This window comes from Labrus mixtus, chromosome 11 (assembly GCF_963584025.1).
Source record: "Labrus mixtus chromosome 11, fLabMix1.1, whole genome shotgun sequence".
Lineage (NCBI taxonomy): Eukaryota > Metazoa > Chordata > Actinopteri > Labriformes > Labridae > Labrus > Labrus mixtus.
The window spans coordinates 2,231,136-2,252,106 of NC_083622.1; the positions used below are offsets into that span (position 1 = coordinate 2,231,136).

The window sequence follows — 20,971 nt, forward strand, 5'->3', positions numbered from 1 at the left end:
ATGTTTGTTGCTTAGATTAGTTTATAATAGTTATTGGTATGATTAAGTTCATTGATTTTGGATTGATGTTGCTTTGATTAAATAAATTCTGTTATAATTTCAGAGAGGAGTTGTTTGTGATTACTGGTGTATTTGCATTGTGATATAAGCAATACCATCAAGCCTCCTGCAGACCATATCCTCTCCGCTTAATGCTGCACTTAAGCATATCATCAACTCCTCTCTGTCAATGGGTGTGTTCCCCACCGCATTCAAGCAAACTTGGGTCACCCCTCTGCTCAAAAAACCCACACTAAACCCAGCCCAGGTTGAAAACTACAGACCGGTTTCTCTTCTGCCCTTTCTGTCAAAAATACTTGAGCGCACAGTCTTTAAGCAAGTCTCTGAGTTCCTGTCCAGAAACGATCTGTTTGACCCAAATCAGTCAGGCTTTAAGCGGTGCCACTCTACTGAAACTGCACTACTGTCAGTAACAGAATCGGTACTAGCTGCCAGAGCTGCGGGTCAGTCCTCAGTTCTATTACTGCTAGACCTGTCTGCTGCCTTTGACACAGTCAACCATCAAATCCTCCTATCCACGCTGTCTGAACTTGGCATCTCATGATCTGCCCTCTGCTGGTTTGTGTCCTACCTCTCTGGGCAATCCTTTAGAGTGTTGTGGAAGGGAGAAGTGTCCAAAGCGACTAGCTTATCCACAGGGGTACCTCAAGGGTCAGTGCTTGGTCCCCTTCTCTTCTCCATATACACAAGCTCACTTGGTTCAATAATCTGCTCTCATGGCTTCTCATACCACTGCTATGCTGACGATACCCAGCTCTTCCTGTCATTCCCACCAGACAATGTTACAGTCTCCGCAAGAATCTCATCATGCCTTGCTGATATCTCTAAATGGATGTATGAACGGCACCTTCAACTCAATCTTTCAAAGACTGAGCTCCTTGTCATCCCAGCCAGTCCCTCTATGCAACCACAGATCAATATCCAGCTTGGAACAACCAAACTCATGCCCACAAAGTCTGCCCGGAAACTGCAGTACGAAAAAGCAGGTAAAAGACCTTACGTATTGCTATATTACAAAGATCCGGCCTATCCATCATGAGCACTTTAGCAAAGCAGCAAAAGTTACAGTGGTAAGAAAAAACTGCCTTATTAAAAGGCAGAAATCTTCGGCCGGATCCCCGGCTCATGACGAAACAGCCTTCACAGGCCTAGACTGCGCCGGGCTTGGAAAGGGACAGGGGGAGAGATGGGATAAGATGCAAGAAGAGGGATAGGGAGCAAGGGGGTGGGGGGAGGCAAGCCGTCCATCAAAAATCTGGTGGGGAGGGGGTTGTTCTGGCAAGCCGTCCATCAACAATCCGGGGGGGGGGGGGGGGGGGGGTGTTAGTGACTGAGATTTACAGATAGAAACATGCAGTAATATGATGTACTGTATATGCACAGAGAGAGAGGGAGAGAGAGAGAGAGAGAGAGAGAGAGAGGAGGAGCTCAAGGTGCCAGTTTCCCCGATAGTCTAAGCCTATAGCAGCATAACTAGGAGCTGGTCTACACCAGCACCAGCTCTAACTATAAGATTTATCAAAAAGGAAAGTTTTAAGTCTATTCTTAAAAATACAGACTGTGTCTGCCTCCCGGACCCCAGCTGGAAGACGATTCCAGAGGAGAGGAGCCTGATAACTGAAGGCTTTACCTCCCATAGTACACTTAGAGACTGTAGGTACCATTAGCAGGCCTGCATTCTGCGACCGTAATGTTCTCAAGGGGCAGTACGGCACTAGTAGCGCCTTAAGATAAGATGGTGCCTGGCCATTTAGAGCTTTGTAAGTGAGAAGAAGGATCTTGAATTCTATTCTAGACTGTATAGGGAGCCAGTGCAGAGAAGCCAACACAGGAGTAATGTGGTCCCTTTTCCTAGTTCTAGTCAGTTCACGAGCTGCAGCGTTCTGGACTAGTTGAAGAGTCTTTAGAGACCCACCATAGCACCCCGACAAAAGAGAATTACAATAATCCAATCTGGAGCTAACAAATGCATGAACTAGTTTTTCTGCATCATTTTGCGACAGGATATTCCTGATCTTTGATATATTAAGAAGGTGAAAATAGGCTGTTCTTGAAATTTGCCTGGTGTGAGAGCTAAAGGACATATCTTGATCAAATAGAACTCCTATATTCCTAACAGTGGCGCTAGATGCCAGGCTGATGTCATTAAGGACAGTCAAATTACTAGAAAATGTCTCTCTGAGGTTTTTAGGGCCTAGCACAATAAATTCAGTCTTGTCTGAGTTAAGTAGCAAAAAAATTCTGGTCATCCAGGTCCTAACGTCCTTAAGGCACGTTTCTAGCTTACATAACTGACTGGTGCCATTGGGCTTCATTGATACATAAAGCTGAGTATCATCTGCATAACAATGAAACTGTATGGAGTGTTTCCTCATAATATTTCCCAGAGGAAGCATATATAATGTAAAGAGAATTGGTCCAAGCACTGAACCTTGTGGCACTCCATGGCTAACTTTGGTGTGCATAGAGGACTTATCATTAACATGTACAAACTGAGATCGGTCTGATAAGTAGGATTCAAATCAGCTTAAAGCAGTCCCTGTAATTCCAAGTAAATGTTCTAGTCTGTATAATAGGATCTGCTGGTCAATGGTTTCAAAAGCAGCACTAAGATCTAACAAGACGAGCACAGAGAGAAGTCCCCTGTCTGAAGCTAAAAGTAGATTGTTTGTAACTTTAACTAGTGCAGTGTCAGTGCTATGGTGGACTCTAAATCCTGACTGAAACTCTTAAACTGTTGTCATGGAGAAAGTCACACAGCTGATTAGCTACCACTTTCTCCAGGATCTTTGAGATAAAAGGAAGGTTGGATATAGGCCAATAGTTAGCTAGAGTTCCTGAATCTAGAGTAGGTTTTTTGAGAAGAGGTTTGACTACCGCTACTTTAAATGACTGTGGTACAAGAGTAACTCTCAATGAATCCACTGCACTATCAACAAACTGATCTAGCTGAGAGGGACTAAAGCTATCATAAGAGTTTCCAACTGGGTTGAAACACGGTACTGAATCAAAAGCAGCTGAAATAGCTTCCTTAAATCTAGCCACAGCACTATCAGATAAACTTCTAGAGAGCACATTTTTATTAAGCAGAGATAATTCTGGTAGGACAAAGTCGAAAGTAATAAGGAAATGGTCTGATAGAAGAGGATTTTCTAGGAAAACTGTAAGGTTTTGGATTTCAATGCCATAAGCTAAAACAAGATCCAGGGTGTGGTTAAAACGATGAATAGGTTTGTTTACACCCTGGGTGAAACCAATAGAGTCTAATAATGACATGAAAGCTGTGCTAAGGCTGTGCTTTGCCTCTGTGCAATGCCTGTCAGCACCTGTGTGTCCAATCCAAAAACTCAAAGCTGATCGTTTGCTCTTGCTCTTTGCTGATCCCTTTTTTCTAGATCCTTGCTTGTGTTGTACTTACTCTCTGATGTACGTCGCTTTGGATAAAAGCATCTGCTAAGTGAATTGTAGAATTGTAGAATTGTAGAATAAGCTGGGTGCAAGGGCTTTGTGTACGGATTTCACGCCTTCAATTTATTAGGGCCCGAAGCACTGACAAGTGCGTAGGACCTTCTCGGAACCCAAAGGATTATTAGGGCCCGTGCACGAACAATGCATGGACCCTCTTGAAACCCTAGCGATTATTATTTTTATTAGGGCCCGAAGCACTGACAAGTGCGTAGGACCCTCTTGAAACCCAAGGAATTATTATTAATATTATTATTATCCTTTCTTGGAACTGAAAGGATTATTAGGGCCCGAGCACGAACCGTGCAAGGACCCTCTTGAAACCCTAGCGATTATTATTTTTAGAGTTTTTCTTTTGATTGTTCCTCCTCTTTGCGGCAACTTTTGAGGGCCTGAACGTGCCTGAAAACTCAGTAAACTTTCCACGGTCAGCAGGTCTCGTGAAAAATTTGATATTTTGGTGGTTTTGTAAACGGAGTTCGCAAAATGGCTCAGTGGCGTTTTTTTCACGTAGACTCACGGAAATTGGTACGCATATTAAGCTTCTCGGGACAGACTAAAAATCCTCTTGCAGCGTTTCAAAAAACCCGACAGGAAGTCCACGAATTCAAGTTGTATTTCACAAAAATGGCCCAAAAACGCTCAAAATCACAGATTTCAGCCTTCCTATTTGAAGAATCTTGCCCGAGGGCGCTCATCCGATCAGCGCAAACTCAGTTTCAGTGCGTTCTAGACAGGTTCAGCATATCTCGTTGTGCTCCGCACGTTATTTCGTCAAAGGGCGTGGCCGTGGCATGCGTTTGAACTTTTTTGTGCGTTTTGGCAACTTGCCAAAAAAGTAAATGCTTATATCTCAGCTATGCAATGTTCAATCTTTTTACAATTTCTCATGCATGATATGGGACCCGCCCTGAACACATCCATGTTTGTAATTTTCAAATAAGTCACAGCGCCACCTGTTGACAACAGGAAGTTACTGCCTCTCAATTAGCATTAGCCATTGCTACATGCTAGCTCATTTTCCCCTCAAAATTGGTGTGGACCATGCTAACACCTTGGCCATACAACACTTTCAAGCTCAAACGCCTACGTCCAACGCTGTCGCCATACGGACGCGTCGCTCGCCATCAAACAGGAAGTAGTTTTTTCACGGGCTTAACATAGTCGTACTGTCCGAAAATTCATACATATAATCCTGGTAGTAAAGTCAAACATCTTATACCGTTTAAGTGAGTGGCCGTGGCTTAATGGCTCATTGGCGTCTGAACACTTTAACGTAACAAAAGTCAAGTTCAACCATAGTGCCCCCTACTGCAAGGACTAACTACTACATCCTATATACTTTATTTGATCTGATTGAAATTTCACTTGTATGATCAGGGTTGGCCTCTGAACACATTGACATAACAATCATTTACTTTAACCATAGGGCCCCCTACTGCAAGGAGTAAGTACTACATCGTGTATACTTTGTCTGATCTGCTCAAAATTTCCCAGGTATGTTCAGGGTTAGCCTCAGGACACAATGACAAAATAATAATAAAGTTTAACCATAGTGTCCCCTACTGCAAAGAATAAGTACTACCTCCCATATACAATGTCAGATTTTCACCAAATTTCACTTGAACAATGTCAGTACTGGCTTGATCACATCTAACCTAATACAATTATGCCATTAACATAGCACCCACCCCACTGGAAAGAGGCGGTACTGCATCTCAGATACTTTGTCTGATCTCATTGAAATTTCACATGTATGATCAGGGTTGGCCTCTGAACACATTGACATGACAATAGTCAACTTCAACCATAGCGCCACCTACTGTAAGGACCATGTACTACGTCCTATATACTTTGTCTAATCTGATTGAAATTTCACATGTATGATCAGGGTTGGCCTCTGAACATATTGACATAACAATAGTCAACTTCAACCATAGCGCCCCCTACTGCAAAGAATAAGTACTACATCCTATATACAATGCTCAATTTGCTCCATATTTCATAGCTATCATCACAGTGCCAGTCTGAACTGCGCTACGTCAACATTTTCTGTGATCTTCATTACACTGCCTATTTCAGCATACCATAGTATGACTTTTACACAAATCGGACTGCACAGCCTGCTGCTTAGCCACGTTCCGCTGCATGCACAGGGGTGCAAGGGCCCTTCATCACCGCTTGCGTTTTTAATTTGGTTATATTTCCCTGATTACAGGGTGGTGCCCCAAGAGTGATTAAACATAGTTTAATGATATTGTTATTTACACTGCATAGCCAAAAAAAAAGTTGCCACCAAAAAAACATCACACACTCTTAATATTTCGTTGGATTGCCTTTAGCTTTGATTATGGCACGCATTTGCTGTGGCTTTGTTTCGATAAGCTTCTGCAATGTCACAAGATTTATTTCTGTCCAGTGTTACATTAATTTTTCACCAAGATCTTGTATTGATGATGGGAGAGTCGGTCCACTGTGCAAAGTCTTCTCCAGCACATCCCAAAGATTCTCAATGGGGTTAAGATCTTGACTCTGTGGTGGCCAATCCATGTGTGAAAATGATGTCTCATGCACCCTGAACCACTCTTTCACAATTTGAGCCCGATGAATCCTGGCATTGTCATCTTGGAACAGTCCATGCCATCAGGGAAGAAAAATTCCATTGATGGAATAACCTGGTCATTCAGTATATTCAGGTAGTCAGCTGACCTCATTCTTTGGGCACATAATGTTGCTGAACCTAGACCTGACCAACTGCAGCAACCCCAGATCATAGCACTGCCCCCACAGGCTTGTACAGTAGGCACTAGGCATGATGGGTGCATCACTTCATCTGCCTCTCTTCTTACCCTGATCACTCTGGAACAGGGTAAATCTTCCTTCCAGTTTTTAATAATGCGTTGGACAGTTCTTAACCCAATTTTAGTAGTTTCTGCAATCTCCTTAGATGTTTTCTCTGCTTGATGCATGCCAATGATTTGACCCTTCTCAAACAGACTAACATCTTTTCCACGACCACAGAATGGGTCTTTCAACATAGTAGTTTAAGAAATGAGAAGCTACTCATTGCATCAGTTGGGGTTAAATAACTTGTTGCCAGCTGAAAGATAATCGCCCATGCAGTTATTATCCAATGGGAGGCTCTTACCTATTTGCTTAGTTAAATCCAGGTGGCAACTTTTTTTTTGGACAGGCAGTGTATTTAATATATGTACCTACTAAAGTATGTTCACAATAGCTAAAGTTCGAAAAAAGTGTCTGTTTTCATGTACTGCCGCTCCATGCACCGGTTCGCTTCTGACTCACATTCAGAACCTCCACGTGTGCCAAGTCTGATCTGATTGGTCGGCCTGTCGGCTCTGCCGTAATTGGTCAGTCACTCAGCACGGTTTTCGGAAATGTCCCGTCCCTTTTACCATATTGGGAATGCAACTGGCTCCGTCCGAGGGGAGCATAAACATTAGCACCTTAGCACTACTGTGCTACCGCAGGCTACGGCATACCATGGGCGTGCTACAGAAGTTCATGGGCCTGCAACATGAGCTGCTGGGCTTGCCACAACGAGCCAATGGGCTTAGATCAGTGATATCACACTGACAAGACGTCACACTGGCAATTTTTTTTCGAGGGGGGCTAGAACCGAGCATTAAATGCAGCTAATGCTGCAGCTAACAGGAGGACGTAGGAGAAGCCGCGTTTACGCGGACTTTGAATTTTTGCAAATAGATGTGCCTAAACATGCAGAGGACACTTGGAAAACACACTAAAGAGCATGTAAAACCAGAAAAAGCATAATATGGGCCCTTTAAAGGTGAACACTGACCTGTCATCCATGTGACGCAGACATAATAGTGAGCTTACTTTGTCATTTAAAGTACATTTAGAGGATCAGCGTGTGTAAAGGTGTTATTATGTACATCCTTGTGTGTAGAAGCAGTGGGCTTACCCGGCACCTCCTTTCACACATATTAGTTTTACACACGCTAAAACAACGGACGCCACGTCAGGAGATAAAATAACAAAATGGATTGTCACACCTCCACCTGTGGACTGTCACTTTGACATTCAGAGAGCGGGCTCATTTATTATAATTATAAAACTTTTTTAACACTTCTCTCTTTGCACATTTCTCCAAACTTTTGAATTTTCCAAAGTCCTGTTGCTCATTTCCAAAAACACTCAAGTTCACCTGCAAAAGGCTCAAACTCAACCATGATGTCAAAATGAACAACATGAAACAGGAAATGTTGGGAGGAAAGAGAGGGGGGGATGACATGCAGAAAAAGGGCAGAGGTCGGAATCGAACCCTAAGCTGCTCCACTGATGAGGACTATAACCTCTGCACATAAGGCGTGCAAAATATCTGCAAGGATATCTGCACCCCACCACGTCTCATATCTGAAACTATGTGTAAAACCATTTGTGCATTTGTTTTTTAAAGGTTTATTTTTAAGGTCAGATTTGAACCATACTCCACGTCATTGCATTTAAAGAGACACACACACCAAAACTGAGCGTTCTGAGAGAGCTGGTTTATACAGGGTCACAAACCTCCTCTGGTGCTTGATTCATGTTATATTTTGACCAAAGCACAGCACAGATGTTTCATTTAGACCACAGGGGGACTGTTTGAAAAGGTGGAAAAGAGGGATAATATGTCCTCTTTAATGAGCAAAGCCTGAGTGACGTCTGGTGTTTTCACAAATGTGCAAACCTGGAAATTTCCTGAACATTTTCGGGGTGAGCGGCAGGTGTGAACATAAATGGCTGGTTACTTTCACCCCCTGACTTTTTCCTGCCAGCCCCCAATTGGAGGGAACTCAGGAAGATTTCAGGGGGCCGCCTATCCTGGAATCTTCTAGAAGGTTGCATGTGTGAAAAGGCTAACTGCTTGTATTAGTGAAACAGGCAAGTCTGTGAAAAAATCGTTTGAGTGGTCGTTACATGTTTGAGTTGGTTTAGATCTCCTTCTTTCTTATATGTTGTTGCATTTGTCTTGTAATCTGTGTGTCATGATGGATGTCGATCTTGCTGGCTGCAAACAGATCTACCTACGGGTACAAATACAATAACCTGAACCTGATCCATTTTTTTAAATTCTGAGAAAAACTGAAATAAACAGACTTTTTTTTTTACATGAAAACACAGATAAAGAGAAAAGAGAAAAAAGAAAGAACAAGAGAATTGAAGAAAGAAAAACCTGAAGATTTCTTCTGAAGCTGCGGTCGCTGCTTGGGTGCCTTATTATAACTGTACAGGAAGGTGTGCAATAAAATATGTTAAAATAAAATGAACCTGAAAGTTTTTGAGTGGACACTGGAGGTATGAACACTGATCACAAATAATGACAGTCTGTCTGAGAGTCTGAATTGTAATCCCTGTCTGCATAATCCTTTTTAATTTGATCGTAAATAATGACCCAGAGTAACGTCAGCCTTTTCTTTCCCTGCAGAGGAAACGCTTGGATGTCTGATGCTAGCTGATGCTTGAACTAATATTTGTCCCAAGCCCGTCTGCAGACGACCGAATTATGAAACTAGTCCATCCTCTCCGTCCACTTTTCAGAAAATGTGTGCGCAAACAAAATGATAACTCATCCGTTTTTATTTTATGAAGGATCTGAGTTATACACAATAAGGCCCGTAGCTGACATGATTGACAGGTGGGCGCAATTGTTACAGTTTATCAAGAGGCTTAAAACCCGCCCACAAGCAAATCCACATGTTTTTGAGAGCTCTACCCACTATTTACTTGAACTATACTTCAAAGAAGTGAACAACACAATAAACTGAAATACAAATATAGAAACAGAACAAAATGTTTCAATACCTAACCATCCATCGTCTTCCTCTTTTCCTAGGCCTAGACGCGGAGGCAGCAGGCTAAAGCTGGCTCCACACAAGACTGCTTAACCAATTTTTTTAAACATGTAAGATAAGATAAGATAAGATAATCCTTTATTTATCCTACAACGGGGAAATTTACGGTGTTACAGCAGCAAAGATTGGCTCCCTCTTCAACACAACAGTCGGGTACAACATTACAACGTCCGCTGTAGCAATCCATCTGTCAATCTCTTGATCCTGTTTAAGCTCCACGCTGTGAATAAGACCCGGAGATACTTGAATTCGTTCACTCAGGGCAGACTCGTGCCCCATCCTGTGGGAGCAATCGAGGGATTTTCATGCAGACCCTCGTCCCAACCCCTTCGCATTCGGCTGCATTATGACGCAATTTCAACGCTTTCAATAAATATTTTGGGCTATTGAATTACACGACCTCCTAGCTTACAAAACCCCCACAGTAATGGAGGCCCTATATTCTTGTAATGTAGTTCTGGATTAATGTATTTAGTGTGTGTATTAAACATATGTGAACGAAAAGAGGTAATTTTAGTTTTAGTTTTTTTTGAATAGTTTTATTTTATTTTAATTTTTTAAAGATTATTTTGGGGCTTTTATGCTTTTATTTTAGAGTGATTTTACAGTGGATAGAGAGTCAGAGATCAAGGAGAGAGAGAGAGAGTGGGGAATGATATTCAGGAAGGGAGCCACAGGTCGGATTTGAAATCTGAGCCGCCTGCTCAGCCACGATTTTAGACTGTAAATATGAATGGATGAAGCCTGAGTGATGTCAGCCATCTGCCGGCTTTGGAGACCCATCTGCAGCAGCCGCCATGCTGGAAATCCTGTCTCAGCCTAACTTTCAGTCAACCCAATGACAGACTGAGAGCTGGAGCTGAGGTCTTAAACCTCTTGATGAACTGTTACATCGCGCCTACCTGTCAATCATGTCAGCTACGCGCCTGACTATGGATAACGCATATCGTTTTCATAATCAAAATGGAGCTGTTTAAAAAAAATAATTCACCCCTTACAGTGTGTACCAGTGATGACAAATAACTAATCAGACCTATTTTGTTTTTTTGTACCAGGCTGTAGACATGTTTATTTATGCTGTAAAAACAGATTTTTTGCCTGTGGTGTGTATGTGACTTCCAGTGTTCCTGCAGCCAGCCTCTAGTGGACACTCGAAGAACTGTAGGATTTTGCACTTCCGCATCGGCTTCAGTTTTCAACACTGGAGTTTGCCGCTTGGTTTGAGCACACATTTTCTGAAAAGTGGAGCAGGCAAAAGACGGAGAGGATGGACTTTTCTCATGATTTGGGCGTCTGCAGACGGGCTTGGTACACATATGGAATCGATACATGGGGCCGTGCACACAAACCATGAGGCTACCAGCGCCCACTTGAATAATTTTATTATTTGATTTGAGTGACATCCATGACCTGTTAGCGTAGGTTGTGCATATTCTAAAACTTAACTTAAGATAACCTGACATGAAACCAGGCAAAAATACCCGCGTGTCAGGTATTTTTTTTAAACAAAGGTGTTTAGTTAAAGAAGAAATATTTTGTTTGCATCTCTACTTGTAGAACACTTCTGGATCAATATGTTTTTTTAGGAAATGTTGACTCTTTTATGTGTAATTGTTTGACATGCATTACCATTTTGCTTACAACGTGCAGATTCTAGGAATAAAGAAACTCAAGAAATGACTTCACAAAAAGTAAAAAATATAAACGTAGACGCTGAAACGACAGAAGAGAGGAAATTACTCAGAAGTAAGACAGGATGAAATGAAAGTGTTCAGAGGAATGGCGAGACGTGTGTCCTCTCCTTTGTTTTCATTACTTTACATGTCTCACCGACACTGTTCAAACACCTTTCCATCTCTCCCATGCTCTCTGTTATTCCTGCAGAGACCACACCTCAAACACGCCTATGTTCAATATGCTTTTCATTTGGCCGATGCAGAACAGTAACGCATGATTTCTCCCCCTCTCTCTATTCCCCTCATATAAAAGTGTCCCTTTCTGCCTCCACCTGCAGCCCACTCCACAGTCATCCGCAGGTAGGCATGATTTATTCATACACGCTCAATTTAAGGATTATGCTCACTCTGTATAAAATGTTAGATTCATAATATGTGTTAAAACAGACGTAAGGATTGATATTAATTTGATTTAAATTATCAGCGTAGCTGTAATTTAGATTTGATGAAAGTTTGAGAACTTAGTTTGAAAACGAAAGGGTTAACTCTTTGTGTTAGAGTCATAATTATGTCTCCATTATTGGGGCTTTTCTACGCTGCTTTTGTGATTAGTTAGAGTTCTTCTAAGTACAGGAATTTACATTTTGGTTTTTTTTTCTGCATCTTTTGACCAAATTTGCAGCATTCTCAAGCAACAATATCTAAGAAAAAAATCAACAATATAAATAACACCAGGTTCTTAAAATAGCAGTGCAGAAACGAAAAAGACAAATGATAGTCCAGGACCTGTTCAGTCTACAATGGGGAACTCTGAGCCTGTGACCAGAGGACAGCAGCTCCTCCATGTGACGGGTCACTGACAGATCAGCCTGTTCAAAATCGGTCTGCAGCAGATATGTGACGTTTAGCTCCCATCATTTTGCACGCAGTCTGAATCAATCGGATTAGTTTGGTTTTTAGCTGAACAGACAAACCGCGTGATACCATTTTAAGTTAATGCGAGCAAGGGGGGCGGCTGTATCCTCGATAAATAAAACATATTTATTTAATACATTCTCAACTTGATGCATTCTTGAAATTAATACTAAGAACTTATTTTCCGTGCATCATGTACCATCATGTCACTGTCCAGTCGGTGTTGTGCTCTAGATTGAGATTTTTTTTTTCTTTCTCATTTAGTTTGTTTGCGTTTTTCTTCGTCCTCCTGCTTAAATTAAAAAAATATATATTTATTATACTCCAAGATGCACAAAGCCTATGTTTTTCTGTGACTCAGTGAAGTTTAATGTGTTTAATGTAAAGGTTTGTCAACTTTATTTTAGGGAAATCTCTTTCTACATTATGTCCTTGTGAGTGTTAAATGTATAACATGCAAGTATTTTGAAATTTGTACGATATACATAGATATGTATATTTTTCCCCTTCTTTGTGGGGTCTGAAGGATGATCCGATTGGCCATCCCTTTGATTGGCTAATTGAGGATGTACTGCAACTTTTTCATGTTGTCTTTTATGTTGGGCCTTTATGAATGACTGTTTGAGAGACATTTTAATTCCTTTAAAAATTAAGCATGGAAAATTATTAATATTTGTATTTATTTATTTATTTAATTAGTACAGTGTAAATTTAGGCATATCAGCAAATAGCGTCTAAGCAAATATGCTGGACTTAGCACGAGAGCTAACAGACACCACTTTTGGACTAAATTCCGTTCTATGCCTTGGTACATTACAGTCTCCTCTAACAGAGATATATAACATCTGTATGATATTATTAGTGGTGAAAGATAAGGTAAATTGATGCTATTTGGACATCTCTTAGAGGGCTTTCACACTTCACACATAAAACTCCTGATATTTCCAGGAGGAGCTGTATGTGAAAACGCAAACAGATGCATTATTCGCTCAGACTTTACCCAGAGTTTTTCCTGCCACAAACCTAGTATTTTTCTCTGGGCTGATGTGAGAACGCAACAGAATATTCTCCAGAGAGTTCAACATGAGCCTGTGGGAGGGGGGAGTGACGTTCATATCCCCGGTGCATAGAGTGTTTGCACGCGACCGCTACGATCTCGGTGCACATAATTAAACGGCTGAATTATGCTTCTTGTTCTCCAGTGTGTTTCCTCCACCCTTTTGTTGATAGTGTGATTCTGTAGCATTGATGTAAAGGCAAATATTCTCATCATAGCGTCGTATAGCGGACTCTGCTCCTCGTCCGCTACTTCTGTGTTTTGTTTTTTTACATCATGTCTTACCGCTACCTCTTTTTTATTGAGTCTACTGTGGAGGCAGCTAAATGTATGAGTCTGAGATACATTTCCTCAAGGGCACAACAGCTTATTGTGACGAGTTGTATAAAGTATTTCAAGGGTGGGATAGGAAACAAGAAGGGAGCTGCAGAATGTGAGATTCTTTGACAGAAAGGCAAAGATTATTTTATTAAAATCGTATTGTCATCTCTCTCTCTTTTCCTTCAGCTATGGAAATGAGGCCTCTCACGCTGTGTTTGGCTGCTGCACTCTTTGCAGGTATTAATGTGTTACCGCAGCATCATCCATTTTGAGTACTGAAAATGTTTTGAGTCATGACTAATACATTAAGTAAAATCTCTTCTTCGCCGCAGTATGTCACAGCTGTTCTTCAGGAAAAGAGTTTATCACAGGTTTTCTTCCAAACTTCCGACAACGAAACCAACCAGACCACAGACTCCACTTGGTCCTGACTGCTCAGGAATCTGAGGCCAAAGTCCACATTCAGGTATGAACCAGCATCTAAAAGTTAATGTGGTGCTCATGCACAGGTAAAACTAAGGTTCTATAGTAGTAGCAAAGCTTTTGAAAAACCTACATCTATTCATGAGACAGGGGCGCAGGAAAGGAATAAATCCATCATACCACATAGACTTGGTGTCCCTACTAAAATTAATATAAAACAAAGTGCAGCAAAAGTTAGGAAATAGCTACTTTACTGACTTTGTGTCTTATTTTGAGTCATTTGAGTCAGATACAGCCAGAACAGTCCACACTGTGTCCCTGTGATTGTGCTCATGCATGAACTTTACCATGCCGAAGAACACCTCTTCGAAGCGTGCCAGGAACCAAGGAAGTGTTCCGTGTTTGAGCTCGGATCAGAGCACTCACACTTCTCAAACAAACTGGGAATTGAGGGGGAAGCGTGCCTAAGCACGGTTTGGATTCCCTAGAGCCTTGGTTCAGGGCAGTTTGGTCTAGTTGGCTACGGTAAAGCCTGATCTTGCTTGCTTTTCCACAGCCAACCGTACCCTTATTTGGTAAGCATAGTCTAAGCCAGATGGAGATAGTCGCGTCAGCTATGAAATAGTGTGACATCATAGCAGCCCAACACAGTGTAGCCCCGCTATTAATTAAGTTCAATGAAGAAGAAGAAGAAGAAGAACGGGACACAGTAAACAAAAGGGACCCTTTAGGGTCTGATCTGTACCCTTGGCACATCAACAGAAGGGTACCAAAAAAGTAGGACGGTACGGATCCCTTATTTTGGTACCATTCCCAACTTCTGACGCTGGAAACGGCAATAAATGGGCAGCGTCCCGAACTGAACCTGACCGCTTGGTGGAAACGGGGCTCTAGTTCGAGAGCACCCTCAAAGTCCTGTTCGTTTGACTATTTGCAGTTTTGTTCTCTGTGTTATTCTCCGATATGCAGACACGGACTCGACCACGCGTCCCTTTTTTAATTTTTTGAGTCCGCCTGTCTTTTAAACTAAGCACGCTTCATGTTATGTACAAGAGGTAACCATGCTCAGGCCCGGTTAGTCCTGGAGCAGTGTGAGTGCAGGAAGGTGGGGGAATGGGGAGGGAGCTTCAGCACAGTATGGGACAACTGGGCCTAGTGTGAGTGTGCCCACACACAATATGTAAAACTGATACTGACACAGATTCCTTCTAAAGACCTTCAAAAGCAAACCAGACATCATTTGAATGTATTTGTCACTGCTTTAATGTCCTCTGAGAACACCATCTAACACCAGCCAGTCTGTTTTTATTGTAGTTTCTGAAAGTTCTCATTGATCTGCAGGTGGCTTCAGTCAAGTTCTCCAAGGAGCTGACACTACGTGCAGGGGAAACTCGTTGGGTTTCTTTACCATGTGGAACTGAGCTGCAGAAACTATACGTCAGTCCAAAATCTGCAGTTCGAATCTCATCGAGCACTGCAATCTCTGTGGTCACCTTCAACCGCCGCGCTAGGAGCGGAGACGGCGCAGTGGTTTCCCCAATTCAAGATCTAGGCACTGAGCACTATGTGTACACACCCCCATCTGGGAAGCGTGACTTCGACAGGCTAGTTGGCATCGTAAACGGGGACAGCCAGAACGAGATCACCATATTACCAGCCAGTGATGCAAAACTCAGAGGGGGAGCGAAGTGGAATAAAGGGAAAGCGGTGACCGTCACCCTGCAGCCCTACGAGTCATATCTGATACGAAGTCATACCTGTTTGTCAGGCACTCAGATTAAATCCCAGAAGCCCGTGGCGGTGTTAACTGGTCACCAGTGTCTGGACATCGGTGGTGGTTGTGAACATGTGTATGAACAGCTCCCCCCTGTGGCTAAAATGGGTAAGGAGTACATTGTGCCCTTCACTGGGAACTCCAAAACAACTAACATAGCTGTGGTTATGGTTGGTGAAGACGACGCTGAATTGACGGTGTGCCAAGGCCAACAGCGAATTAAACAGTTGAGTCTAATATTCATTATTATTCTGTTGATGCTACATACATCGGATTTATTAACACTTTCTGGATGCTTAATCATTTGTTCACCCATTTGTCAAAAAGATTGTTTTTGGTGTTAGTCACTCGACCTTAATGGAATCCAGGTTCTTTGACGTTTCTGTGGTTTTGTGACTTTTTTGAATATACAAATGACTTGATAAGCCAGAGAGTTTAAGTCACAGCATTAGTTCAAGGTTTAAGGAAAAATATGAATCAAGAGACAAGACAATGTCAAGGGAAAATCCAGAATAAAGAGGCAATGTTGAGAAACAATGATAATGGGGAAGGTTAAACATCGAGAACACAAGTCTTTGAATGGAGACTGAAGTCAAAATGTCAGGTATTGTCACAGCTATGGAGGAACAAGGAACTGGACCCAATTTAATTTTTTTTTTTTTTTTACATGTCTTAAGTCCAAATTCCAAAAAGTAAAAAGGTCCAATATAAAAGTCCAAACACAGGGAGAAACAAAATGTCACCACAGGGCAAAAAAATTCACAAGGACACACAGAGAAGATTTTGACGTGACGATCTGACAAGGAAGAGAAAGCACACAGACACTAAATGGAAACCAAACCAAATAACATTGTTTACCTGCTAGGGCCCGATCGATATGGGATTTTTGGGGCTGATACCAATATCAATATTGGGGAGAGAAAAAAATCCAAAACCAATATATTGGCCAATATCTTTCTAAGATATATCTTTGATCTGTAGACATAGATTCATACCTTTATTGCCTTGATCCCTCAAATGCAGTTACCAAACCCTTGTAAAAAGATATATGACAAAGATGGTCACTCAACAGGGAAGTAACTACGCATGAAGGCGCATCACCGCTTGACACGCTGGAGAGTGATAGTGCTTGTTGTAATCAACTCTGCTGGTGACAGATAACTGCTAGAGTAAAACACTGAAAGTCAAATAAATGCTACTCTACAGACGACTGAATCTTGAAATATCGGCACATATCTGTGATAAAAGTAACTTATACGATAGTCACTACATACGCTAATATCGGCCGATATTGGCTGGCTGATTAATTGGTTGGGCGCTTTTACCTGCTGACATTTTTAAACAAATTGTGCTCAGTTTTGACTATTTTCTGGGTGTTTTCTTACCTTTGGAATAGTCAGTTAAACTGAATTCAAATTTCCGTTTAACCGATTAGTCGGCTGGGAACAACTTTTGAACTGTGTTATAAAAGACATGCCAATATGTTAAATCTCTTTAAAATTAAGATGACTTTTTTCATTGAAATACAAAAAAATAAAAATCTATTTCATCTACAGTATTCTGAAGAAAGCGGGACAAATGTTGGCCATTGAGATGAAAACGAAGCGTCCTCTGATGGTTAAGAGCAACAAGAAAGTGATGGTGCTGCTGCTTAGCGACAACAAACCACGTGACCCCTTCTTGATAACTCTGATTCCGACATGCAAGCTGTCCACTGATTGGGCGGTGGAGACAGTGGACGGGTTAAAGAGCTGGGTCTCCATTGTGTCACGGAGGGAGGGGGCGAGCAGTGTGAAGGTGTGTAATAAGGGGCAGTGCTTCTCAAAACTCGAGTGGTCCAGCGTCGGCTCAGATAATGTATGGGTGTCGACAAATGTCAAAGTGGGAAAACAGCAGAGTCATTTCACAGTGGAAGGAGATGTTCGTATGGCGGTCTATGCCTACGGTGGAAAGAGACGCAACGGGTTTGGAATCGCTGGAGTCTGTTCTGGAGGTACAATCACTCACGTATATAAATTCACATATTCACACACTTTTTAAAAAATGTTTCATCCCCACATTTCCCCTACAGGCGTTACACACTGCAGAGAAGCACACACAAACACAAACACAAACACACACACACACACACACACACACACACACACACACACGCACACACACTCACAACAAAACTGCAGATTCAACGTTGTGCTGTATTTGTTCACTTATATGCATTTACATGTTGTGTATATTTTGAAGGTAACACTCCCCCACCACCACCCAAAGATCCCTGTGAAGACGTTACATGTCGGTCAAAGGAGAGTTGTGTGAATGGAGAATGTGTCCCTGTTTCCACGGCAACTTGCACAGCCATGGGTGACCCCCACTATACATCGTTTGATGGACGTCGCTTTGACTTCCAGGTATGATTGAACAAGGCAAGCTATCAGAAGGCTTTCACCATATCTCTACTAAGGTGGTGAATAGAAAGTATTTTCTCAAATCAACAAATAGAAGTGAGCTTCTATCATGGAAATGTTAGAAGCACATGTACCATGGACCGTAGACTGTATATAAACATGGACACACGGCTCCACCTCCCCTCCTTGTACAAAGTGAAGTAAAAACATTGCTAACATCTTGGCCCGGTGACATAATTTAGAGCCAGAGTCTGAACAGTATGGATCAACTGGTGGAGCCACAGAATTGAATAAGTCCTTTTAAGTCCCTGACACACCAAAAAGTTGCTCTAGACCACATCGCAAAGACTACAGCCAACGGCCAACCACCACATAAGTTCTGCGCATGTGTGAGAGGAAATAACTCTCCATGCCAGCAGGCGGCGGTAGTCCGTTGTCATGATACGAGAAGACCATCTTCACACCGTGCGGCACTCATATTATAGTTAGCCTACTAATCAAGAATAATGTCTGATAACAAGTTGAAAATGGCGCTGGCGTTGTCAGCCCTTGGTCTTTTAGTGGAAAAAGAAAAGAAGAGGCGGAGGAGACAAATAAGGAGAAACCACACTAATGGGTGAAAGCATGGAGACTACAGCGGCATGCTCAAGGGGCTTTCCTGAAACTGTGTCGAGAGCTGGAGATAAATGAAACCTCCGAACAGCCAATCAGAGAGATTCCTCTAACCGACCGTTGATGCAGATTCAACCATGTCGAATTGGCCAAAAAAAGGCAGATGGTGGCCGATGGGTAGCGACGGAGCCGGACACACTGCAAAAACTAGGGCGACGACCGCTTACCGACAGTCCAACTAAGACCAATGGCCGATGATCTCCTTGGTGTGTCAGGGCCTTAACAGCAAGCACACATTAAACTTACAGATAAATCATCAAAGATCTCTCAGATTCTTGTGTTGGTTTGAAGCAGACACGCACAGTTATAGGAAGTTCAGTGACTCGTGTGTTATGCTTCCCATCAGCAGGGGAACTCCTCCTCTACTCTGATAATCTGGTGCACACAGCATCACAAGAGCCTAATTGGTCAACAGAGCCTTCAACCATGGGGTTATACCCCATTTAATAGCATCACATCTAATTAGAACTAAGCTTCTCAGAGAAATGATCACTTAGAAATAATTAAGCATGATAAGGACTAACAATGATAGAAAAAAACATGTTTAAGAAAAATGTATTTGACATGTATTTTGGTTTTTAAAGTTTGATAAATGTCCCATCTGTTAGCATGGAGGAGGCGGGATTTATGACTGCAGCCAGTCAGTAGGGGGAGCTCTAAATGCTTTGGCGTCACATTAAGGGAGCTGTCATGTTGTTGGTCTGTTTTTATAATTTGAGCTCACTGTCTCAGGTTGTCTTACAAGCTGCAGAAAATGTTTATAATGGACGTAAATCATTCTTTTCAGGGCACCTGTACCTACATTATGGCAACAGTGTCAGAAAAAGATCCTGCCCTTACTCAATTCACTGTAACAACAAAGAACAACCATCGAGGAAGCCGCCGAGTTTCCTACGTGAGGACTGTGACCGTGACTGTATACGAGCAGACGATAGTCATCGGCAGACATGGAGGACGAGTAGAGGTAACACACTCACATGTGGAATGTAATTATCAATAAAGACACAGTTAAAATGGGCATAGCTGCGACTCAGTTACAGAAGATATTTGTAGTCAGCAACACAGCTACTGGATTGCATGGCTCAGCTTTTAGCCAGGAGAGATACAGACTTACGGGAAGTTGTGATTAATGGTCTGTTGTTACCTCCAGGTGAACGGGGAGCTTCAGTACCTGCCTGTCAGTCTGTTGAAGGATAAGGTCACTGTGAGTAGGAGTGGGTCCTACGCTGTCCTCAGCACTGACTTTGGCCTGGTTGTAAAATACGACTGGAACATGAGGCTGTTGATTACAGTTCCCTCCTCATACTATGAACACATGGGAGGACTTTGTGGAAACTACAACGGAGACATGAAGGACGATCTGGCGGAGCCCAAAGGTGAGGAGGGGTGTACAAGATGAAAGAGCACAGACAGGTGGAAATGAAATATTTAATGTGAACAAAATGTTCAGATAAAATGATTTTATTCACATTTAAAGACATTACTCAAAAATGCTTTCTGTAAACACTTCAACTGGACGACAATGATCCGATCTGGCCTTTTCTGTGAAATATTTCATTCTAAATGAGATGGATGGTTTATGCCATTCTTCATTACGATCAATATTCATGAAAACATTTGTTCGGATTGTTTCTTTCTGGTTGGGATGAATCTATTCTATCTGCACGTGTTACTCCACTCAAGTTGAAATCACAAATCAAAGGGGATCCTTGAGCTACATTTTATTAGCATCTCCAAGCCATCAATCATGCTCTGAGAATTAAAACTACTCAAAGTAGAGAGAGCATGCTCAAAGAGAATAATCAGCAAAAATCCTACCAAATCACATTCACTGCAATGTTAGGCTGTCATGTGAATCATGCTATCATGATAGCCATTAGCTTAGCCTGTTAGCATTTTAACCATTAGCTGCAAGTAGGCTATAATATAGAACAACAAGAAACAACAACAGTTAACTTCATTGGCCGCATTAATCGAAGGGTTCATGGTCACAGCAGAGTTTTGCCAGGTTTTGATTTGGGGTTATAGAGGTACTTTCACTTCAAACAGCTGTTTATTTTATGTCTCTTCTAGGCAAAAGTATCCCAATAGTTCTGGATATGATCAAAAAGTGGAAGGTGAAGGATCCAGATCTCTTCTGTAACGACAACTGCGGCGGTCGCTGTCCTCACTGTTCCCCAGAGCAGCAGGTTCACTTCAGAAAACCCACACTGTGTGGGCTCATGACCAAAGAGGATGGCCCTTTCTCCGCCTGCCACAAAACCGTCCAACCTTACCCATTCCTGGACAACTGTGTCTATGACGTCTGTATCACTAAAGGTAAAACA

General features: G+C 42.1%; 1 protein-coding gene across 1 annotated transcript in view; it reads left to right on the forward strand.

Annotated features, from left to right (window-relative positions):
* Positions 1 to 11,395: 11,395 nt before the first annotated feature.
* LOC132983274 (IgGFc-binding protein-like) overlaps positions 11,396 to 20,971 on the forward strand; it is a 35,239-nt gene continuing 25,663 nt past the window's right edge. Inside the window, exons 1-9 of the mRNA XM_061049531.1 lie at positions 11,396 to 11,440; positions 13,560 to 13,610; positions 13,706 to 13,839; positions 15,138 to 15,796; positions 17,127 to 17,563; positions 17,812 to 17,975; positions 19,432 to 19,608; positions 19,795 to 20,020; positions 20,718 to 20,963. Coding sequence (XP_060905514.1) covers positions 13,562 to 13,610; positions 13,706 to 13,839; positions 15,138 to 15,796; positions 17,127 to 17,563; positions 17,812 to 17,975; positions 19,432 to 19,608; positions 19,795 to 20,020; positions 20,718 to 20,963 — 2,092 coding nt within the window. The 5' untranslated portion in view covers positions 11,396 to 11,440; positions 13,560 to 13,561. The remainder of the gene's footprint in view (positions 11,441 to 13,559; positions 13,611 to 13,705; positions 13,840 to 15,137; positions 15,797 to 17,126; positions 17,564 to 17,811; positions 17,976 to 19,431; positions 19,609 to 19,794; positions 20,021 to 20,717; positions 20,964 to 20,971) is intronic.